The sequence below is a fragment of the Juglans regia genome, chromosome 11 (genome assembly GCF_001411555.2).
Source record: "Juglans regia cultivar Chandler chromosome 11, Walnut 2.0, whole genome shotgun sequence".
NCBI classification, from domain to species: Eukaryota; Viridiplantae; Streptophyta; class Magnoliopsida; order Fagales; family Juglandaceae; genus Juglans; species Juglans regia.
The window spans coordinates 17,569,978-17,578,579 of record NC_049911.1 but is presented as its reverse complement, the minus strand read 5'-3'; the positions used below and the strand labels follow the sequence as shown (position 1 = coordinate 17,578,579).

The 8,602-nt window shown below is 42.5% G+C and overlaps 1 protein-coding gene across 1 annotated transcript; it reads right to left on the bottom strand.

The window, feature by feature from the left end:
• Window positions 1-7,341: 7,341 nt before the first annotated feature.
• On the bottom strand, window positions 7,342-7,812 carry LOC108993616 (uncharacterized protein DDB_G0274935-like). The gene has a single exon (XM_018968599.1). The coding sequence runs from the start codon at window positions 7,810-7,812 to the stop codon at window positions 7,342-7,344; it is 471 nt and encodes a 156-aa protein (XP_018824144.1).
• Window positions 7,813-8,602: the final 790 nt, after the last annotated feature.

Here is an 8,602-nt window from a genome sequence, read left to right as displayed (position 1 = left end):
CCATCCTTACCTTCGTGACACACCACACGGTGTATCGCTGCACCTTATGGAGTACACTCCATGTGTACTCCCTTTACAAACGCTACACCACACATAGTACACTCCAGATGTACTCTTCCCAGTACAGTCCACGACACTAGATGGCACAGTTCCCAACTACGCCAAACACTTCACATACACATCATATCACATCACCACTCTACATAGCGAACTCCACTAACAGCACAGTCCACAACCTAACCAGACAACTAACATTTAACATAAATAACGAGGGATAGAGGGTTATTCCATCGATGGGATAACCTGTGCATTGCCTGCTATCCGGCATGGCCAGTGGCGTTGGAAGCCACTAGCTTGGGCGGTAGCGATCACTACTGTGACCTTACGATGAGATTATCTCAGAGACCGAATTTAGGATTCTAGTGGGTGGATCTGGGCTATGCGAGGATGGCCGACATGATGGGAGTTCATGGGTAGTAGGTAGCATCGCACACGGTGGCGGTCAGCCACGTGCAATGACTATTTTGGCCACTGGAGTTGGCTAGAGGTGCGTGTCTAGAAAGGGTTGAGCATGGAGGGGATTGGGAGGACCTTGGCGAGGTGGTGGTGGTGTCGGTAAAGTGGTTCAGCGGCTCTACAGCAACAGATCTAAGCCATGCGTGAGGGAGAGGGCATGCATGAGGGGTAGGTCGGGGCTATGGGTGGCTGGGGTAGGCCGATGGTGGCCAGAGGAGGCTCTAGGCGGGGGCTGGACACCGTGGGTGGTGACATATGACGGTTGAGGTGGAGGACCCATGCGTGAGGGAGAGAGCCTGTGCATGTGAGGGAAGGGCTATCGGCTTCGAGTTAAAGGGAGGAGGAAGGGGGGAGGCCAACAGGTGCTCGTGGTGGTGCTCAGTGGCTTGGGTGGCCACATACTGCGGCGCTAGGAGCTCCGCACGGTGAACCTATGCGTGAGGAGATGTGGGCGTGCATGGGAGAGGGTGGCTGCGAGATGGAGGCTGGGTTTGATGGTGGGAGCTCGCCGGCGGTGGCTGTGAGGCTGGGCGGCGCACAGTGGTGCCAAGTTAGAGGATAGGGAGAGGAAAAGGGAAAGTGAGGGAGAAAGAGAGAGGGCTTGGGCATTTAATCCAGGCCCTTCATCTTGGGATCTTTAAAACGATCTAATGGTAAGAGATTAAATACCGATTTAACTTAAAAATACTGAGAAGAATTAAGATAGAAAATTATTTAAACTAAACTTTAGTTTATAAAATAATATTCATTTATCATTAATAAAATGATGAAGTCTTATTTAATATCTTTAAGTGAATAAAATCATTTAATTAATTAGAGTTCTCAACATAATTTAAATCCCATAATATTTTAAATAACTGAAATAATTTTAATAAAATGATATTAAAATGATTTCCTACAATTATAATATTTTTGGAGCTTTTCAAAAATATTATAATTATCTTATTTAAAATGAAGCTTGGTTCAATAGCACTGGAAATACCCCATATTAATATTTCCAGGACATTTAAAATATTCGAGGGCTTTAAAACACTGGCTTACTTTAGAAATCACATAATATCTTTAAAAACATGCCATTGAGGTTCGACACGTATAACGAGACTCATAGTCTAATTTGCTTACGTCAGAAAGGAGCGGGGTGTTACACCACATGTTAGTTTGGGCGTAATCATTGGTTGTCACATATAAAGACCTAGAAAATCTATTAGTGGCATCATAAAACATTTCCAAAAGTTTAACAAACACCCGTACTGTCTCCCACTCCCTAGCTTTAGGAGGCCCCATGTGCCCATCATCAAAGTAAGAGAGAAAATTATAATCCTCACTCTCCATCCGCCTGAAAGTCTTCTCAAACTTCTTAGCCACCTCCAACAACATATATGTTGAGTTCCATCTTGTTTGTACATCAAGACACAACATTTTCTTACAATCATTTTTTTTTCTACACATCTCTTAAACTTGTCTAATCTTGCAAGAGATGAGTGCACATATGTAATTGCATTTTTAACTATTGTGATGACATCATTTCACTCATTCAAAGCCTTATTCATAATAAGATTCAAGATATGAACACAACATCTCATATGCATATACTTACCCCCTATAACAACCCGATCTTAAGATTAGGCTATAAGCTAAGTTTTATGTATTTTTCATATAACTATAAATTATTGTATTATTATTATTATTATTATTATTATTATTATTATTATTACTATTATTGTTATTATTGTTATTATTATTATTATTATAATAATTTTATCAGATTTTACATTGTTAATTTTAATAGGATTATTATCATATTGTTGTATGACCCTTTAGATTTTGCAATAACCGCTAGAGTTCTTTTGTTTTTCTAAAGCCTTGTTCTTCCTATCTCCACCCGTAAGCCTCATTCTTATCTCTTGATTGTATAATCCTAATCTTATCTTCATTCTTATCTTGATTGTATAGTCCAATGCTTATCTCAACCAACTCAGAAATCCTATCTTCAATCCTCTATTTTCCCTCTCTATAAAATCCCACAAAGCTCTCTGAATTAACCAAACAAAATATACCTAGAGGAAGAACATGCTCCTGCACGGCTTAGCACTCTGCCCAACCGTCGTTGATCACCCTAGGACATATGAGCACCACCCACGGTGCCAAAAACTGCCGGCCATCCTAGTCCCGTCGCACCCACTCCTTAAGGTAAGCCACTATCATCGAACTCAGCCACGTGTGTTAAGACTCTGGATAGTTGTGGATATTAGGATTGTTTTTGTGTTGAATAGTGGTGGATATTAGGATTTTTGTGTGCTGTTGCGTATTGGATAGATAGTGGAAATGGAATGTGGTTTCTGTAAGGATAAAGCAGAGTGCCTGCAAGGTGTATGAAGAAATGCTAGAAAGTAAATTGACAAGGAAATGCTACGGGAGTAACTTCGAGGGCTCCCTAACCTCCAAGATGAAATATCCACTTACAGAGTAATTCACTTTTTCCAGATACCTCCTCCTCTCCCACTCACCCCCTTTTGTACTTTAAGATGCTCCCTTTCCCTAACAGAATTGAGAATAACTAAGTTAACCTGACAGTATAAAACCCATGTGACAGACGCACGCATCCTTTGGATTAAATACCAAACGATGCGTTTACAGACTAATAAAAGACTATACTACAAAGCGGTGCGTTGCACCCAACTAACAATATGAAACGATGGGTAGCACCCAGACCCTTACTGCCTCTTATTACTTCATTTTCCTTTCCACGATGTCGTTGTCCCTTCTTCAACTCCTTGTACTTCTCTACTTCGACAGTCTTCTCACTTCAACTCTTCCTTGATCTTATCTTCATGTCGGAACCCTAACATTCTCTCCCTCTTCAAAGAACCTTGCCCACAAGGTGTTGGTAAAGGTTTCGAAGCTTCCACAAGATCTCCTAGCTACTCTCTTTTGTCGGTAGCCCATTCCACTTCACCAACACCTCAGTTACCGCACGATCTCCCTGTTTCTTCATCTTCCTATCCAAAATCAGTTTCGGTTCTGGTTGAATCTCACCAGAGGAATCGGTGGGAGGGAGATTCGGGAGGATTGGGGTCTGTGATCCCAACTTCTTCTTCAGACAAGACACGTGAAACGTGGGATGTATTTTCGAAGACTCCGGTACCTTTAGACGATAGGTCACAGAGCCGATCCATTCCTCCACTTGGAAAGGCCCATAGAACCTGGGTGATAGCTTCAGATTCCGCCTCAAAGCTAGAGTCTTTTGACGATACGGCTGTAGCTTCAGGTAAACCCAGTCCCCCTTTTCAAATACACGTTCCGTTCTCTGTCTATCCGTATAAGATTTCATCCTATGTTGAGCATCTGTCAAGTTTTGTTTAAGCAAGTTTATTATCTGGTCCCTGTTGTTGAGAAAGTGATCTGCTGCTTCATTTGTAACTGTGCCTGGAAAGTAGGACATAAGAGTTGGTGGGGGGTAGCCATAGACAGCTTGGTAGGGGGTCATTTTTGTCGCTGTATGGTAGGTGGTATTATACCACCATTCGGCCATTGGGAGCCAGTGAGACCAACCTTTAGGCTTAGAACTTGCATAACAACGTAAATATCCTTCAACACATTTATTTACTGCTTCAGTTTGGCCGTCTGATTGGGGATGATAAGCTGAACTAAAGTCAAGTGAAGATCCCTGAGCAATAAAAATAGCCTTCCAAAAAGAACTCATAAAAATTGGGTTCCTATCTGACACCACAGACCTAGGAACCCCATGGAGCTTAAAAATGTTTTTCATGAACTCCTCTGCTACCACCTGAGCTGTATAGGGATGGGCCAGAGGTATGAAATGCCCATATTTAGAGAGTCAGTCAACCACCACAAATATTACACTGTATCATTTTGACACTGGCAGACCCTCCACAAAGTCAAGTGATATATCCGTCCAAGGCTGGTTGGGAATGGGAAGTTGCTGGAGTAATCCCGCTGGATGGAAAGTCTCATTTTTCATGGCTTGACAGGTATCACATTCTCTTACTAGCTTCTTGATGTCCTTCTTCATACCTTTCCAATAAAAATCCAGTTTAGCTCTCTTGTATGTTTTCAAGTACCCTGAGTGACCTGCTTGAGGGCTGTCATGAATAAACTACAGTACCTTCTTTTTAAAATCAGAGTTTCTAGCCAACACAATTCTTCCCTTTTTGATGATCACCCCTTGCCTTAGTGAGAAACCCTTGGGTACATTCTGGTTTGACTGAAGCTGGTCCAATAATACAATCAGCTCACTAGACTCTTGATAGCTCTTTTTTAACTCCTCTAACCAAGAGGGAGAAGGGAAGGACAATATAGCTGCACATTCAGCTTTTTTTGGATCCTCCGTTCTCCTTGAGAGTGCGTCAACCACTCTATTTTCTTTCCCTTTTTTTTATTCAATAGAAAATTGATAACCCATCAATTTTGCCATCCATTTATGCTGCATCTCAGTGCCCACCCGCTGTTCAAGTAAGAACTTGAGGGCTTGTTGGTCAGTCCTAATTATAAAAGACTAACCAAGGAGGTAAGGCCTCCATTTTTGGACAGCCGTCACTAGAGCCAGTAGTTTTTTCTCGTATGTCGATAAAAGGAGAGCCTTGCCCTTAATGGCCTTACTTAGATAAGCAATGGGCTGTCCGGACTGCATTAAAACTGCTCCCAGCCCAATCCCACTAGCATCACACTCAATAATAAAAGGCTTGTTGAAATCTGGTAACTTTAAAACCGAAGGTTGTGCCACAGCCTGTTTCAAAGCTGTAAATGCTTTCCTTGCCTCCTCACTCCAAGAGAAAGCATTTTTTTTAACAATTCAGTGAGTGGGGCTGCAATACTCCCGTAATTCCGGATAAACTTCCGATAATACCCAGTCAACCCTAGGAATCCCCTTAGAGATTTTACATTCTTGGGCTCGGGCCAATCTAGCATAGCAGCCACCTTAGAAGCATCTGCCATTACTCCTTCCGCATTAATCACATGACCCAAGTAATCAATTTTCCCAACAGTAAATTTACATTTAGATCTTTTGGCATATAGGCTATTTTGCTGTAATAAGGATAGAACCTTACTTAAATGCTCTAAATGTTCCACTCGACTCTTGCTATAGACCAAGATGTCGTCAAAAAATACCAGCACAAACTTCCTTAGATAGGGCTTAAAGACATCGTTCATTAATCCTTGGAATGTGGCCGGGGCATTAGTTAGGCCAAATGGCATTACTAAAAACTCGTAATGCCTATCATGAGTGCGAAATGCTGTTTTGGGTATATCCTCCTCAACTACCCTCACTTGGTGATAACCCGACCTTAAATCGAGCTTAGAGAAAATAACTGAGCCAAACAATTCATCCAACAGCTCATCAATCAACGGAATTGGAAATTTTGCCTTTACCGTCTCCTTATTTAAAGCCCTATAGTCCACACATAATCTCCAACTACCATCGACCTTGCGGACCAGCAGAATAGGAGAAGAAAACGGGCTGGAGCTAGGTCGTACCACCCCTGATTTCAAAAGCTTAGTCACTATTTTTTCTATTTCTGTTTTTTGGTAATACGGATACCGATAAGGCCTATTAGTTGTGGGTTGCGTACCCTCCTTGAGAACAATCTGGTGGTCATGGTTACGTGGTGGAGGCAGCCCTTTAGGCTCATTAAAAACTCCTTGGAACTCCTCTAGGACTTGAGTAACATCACCCTCCAAGTTTATTTGCCCCTTCCTTTCCTCTGTAACAACCATAATTTGTAACAAAACACCCTTACCCTTAGGCATTTTATGACCATTCTCCACCATAGATGGTTTCAGCTTCACCCCTTGTAATTCAATCAACTTCCCCTCATGTCTAAAACTCATAAGCAATTTAGAGAAGTCCCAAGTTATGGGGCCCAATGTTTCTAACCATTGGACTCCTAACACGACATCACATCCAGCAAGATCAAGTAAATAAAGAGAGGGTTTAAATAAGGTACCTTGCACCTTTACATTCACCGCATTGCACATTCCCCCACTTCTCAAGCATTGTCCGTTTGCTACCTTGACACTCAATGCAATTGAACGATCCACTGTCAACTTCAGCTTTGGAATTAAAGCTGAATCGATGAAATTATGTGAGCTACCCGAGTCTACTAAGATCACCATTTTCTCCCCTTTTATGCTGCCCACCAACCTCATTGTGCTTACTGTTGGAGTGCCTGCAATTGCAGCCAGTGAAATTTCAGGTAACTCTACCTTGTCATCAATCTTGTTGTCTTTACCCACTTCTTCATCAACCCTTGTAGGGTTGTCCTCCTCCTCTACATCTTCCTCATCAGCTTGGAGGAAATAAATCTTTAGTTTTCTGCATTTATGGTTTGGGTTTCACTTCTCGTCGCAGTAGTAACATAGCCCCTTTTTTCTTTTTTCATCCATTTGATTTGAGAGAACTGGTCTGGTGGCACCAGTAGGGCCAGACCACTTAGTGTTGCTGCTACCCGAGTAAGACCCTTGGGAAAAACCCCCAAAAGGTTCACTAGACTTCTCCCCTGTATGCTTGTTGGATTTTTTAACACTTAAGAGATATTCCTCTTGTATTCTTGCTAATCCATATGCTGCATTCATATTGACAGGATTAAACATTTTTATGGGAAGGCGGATTTCATCTTTCAGCCCACTTATGAAACAACATAGCTTGTGCTTATCTGAAAGACCCTTCAACCGATTGGCCAGTGCTTCAAATTGTGCCGTATACGCTGCAATAGAGCTGGACTGTTTTAATCGAGTTAGTGCCTCCATGGGACTATCGTTAGACGTCGGCCCGAATCGGAGGAGCATAGACCTGGTTAACGTGTCCTAGTCATGGAAATGGCCTCTTTCGAAAGACTCTTGGTACCACACAAGAGCCTCCCCTTCCATGTGGTAGGATGCCATGAGCATGCGATGTGGCAAGGGAGTCTGATGAAATTCAAAGTACTGGTGTGCTTCGAAAATCCATGAAGCTGGCTGGTCTCCTTGAAAATGTGGAAAGTCTAAGCGCATGCCTCTGAAGTTGCCTCTTCTTGGTTCGTGTGGTTCTTGGTCTTCATACTGTAGCTGGCGCTGTTCCTGGTGTTGGTACTGATTGTTTTGCTGATGTTGATTTTGGTTTTGATGTTGTTGTTGATGTTGCTGAACGATTGTGCGCATCATGTCATTGAGTGTGTCGAAATTATTCTGGAAGTTCTTCATTGTTTTCTGGGTTTGCTTGTTCTGTTGTCTCATTTCCAGTAGCTGTTGTTGTAACTCCTCATATTGTTGATGCTTGGATCTAGTATTTTCTGCCATAGGATCGTTGAATACTGATACCACTGTTAAGACTCTGGATAGTTGTGGATATTAGGATTGTTTGTGTTCTGAATAGTGGTGGATATTAGGATTGTTGCGTGCTGTTGCGTATTGGATAGATAGTGGAAATGGAATGTGGTTTCTGTAAGGATAAAGCAGAGTGCCTGCAAGGTGTATGAAGAAATGCTAGAAAGTAAATTGACAAGGAAATGCTACGGGAGTAACTTCGAGGGCTCCCTAACCTCCAAGATGAAATATCCACTTACAGAGTAATTCACTTTTTCCAGATACCTCCTCCTCTCCCACTCACCCCCTTTTGTACTTTAAGATGCTCCCTTTCCCTAACAGAATTGAGAATAACTAAGTTAACCTGACAGTATAAAACCCATGTGACAGACGCACGCATCCTTTGGATTAAATACCAAATGATGCGTTTACAGACTAATAAAAGACTATACTACACAGCGGTGCATTGCACCCAACTTAACAATATGAAACGGTGCGTAGCACTTAGACCCTTACTGCCTCTTATTACTTCATTTTCCTCTGCACGACGTCGTAGTCCCTTCTTCAACTCCTTGTACTTCTCTAGTTCGACAGTCTTCTCACTTCAACTCTTCCTTGATCTTATCTTCATGTCGGAACCCTAACAACGTGCTCCTCCCTCTCGATAAGTTATGCCGCCAACACTCTCTCCCCCTCTCTATGTCGTACCACCATTCCAAGAAGCCCATTTGCATCGCTGATCCTTCCCAGCCACTCCAAACCGCCACTCCTCAGCCTTCCCTCG

What these genes read in the sequence shown, in the direction of transcription:
- LOC108993616 (XM_018968599.1), bottom strand. Translation starts at nt 7,812, where the DNA reads ATGGCAGAAAATACTAGATCCAAGCATCAACAATATGAGGAGTTACAA.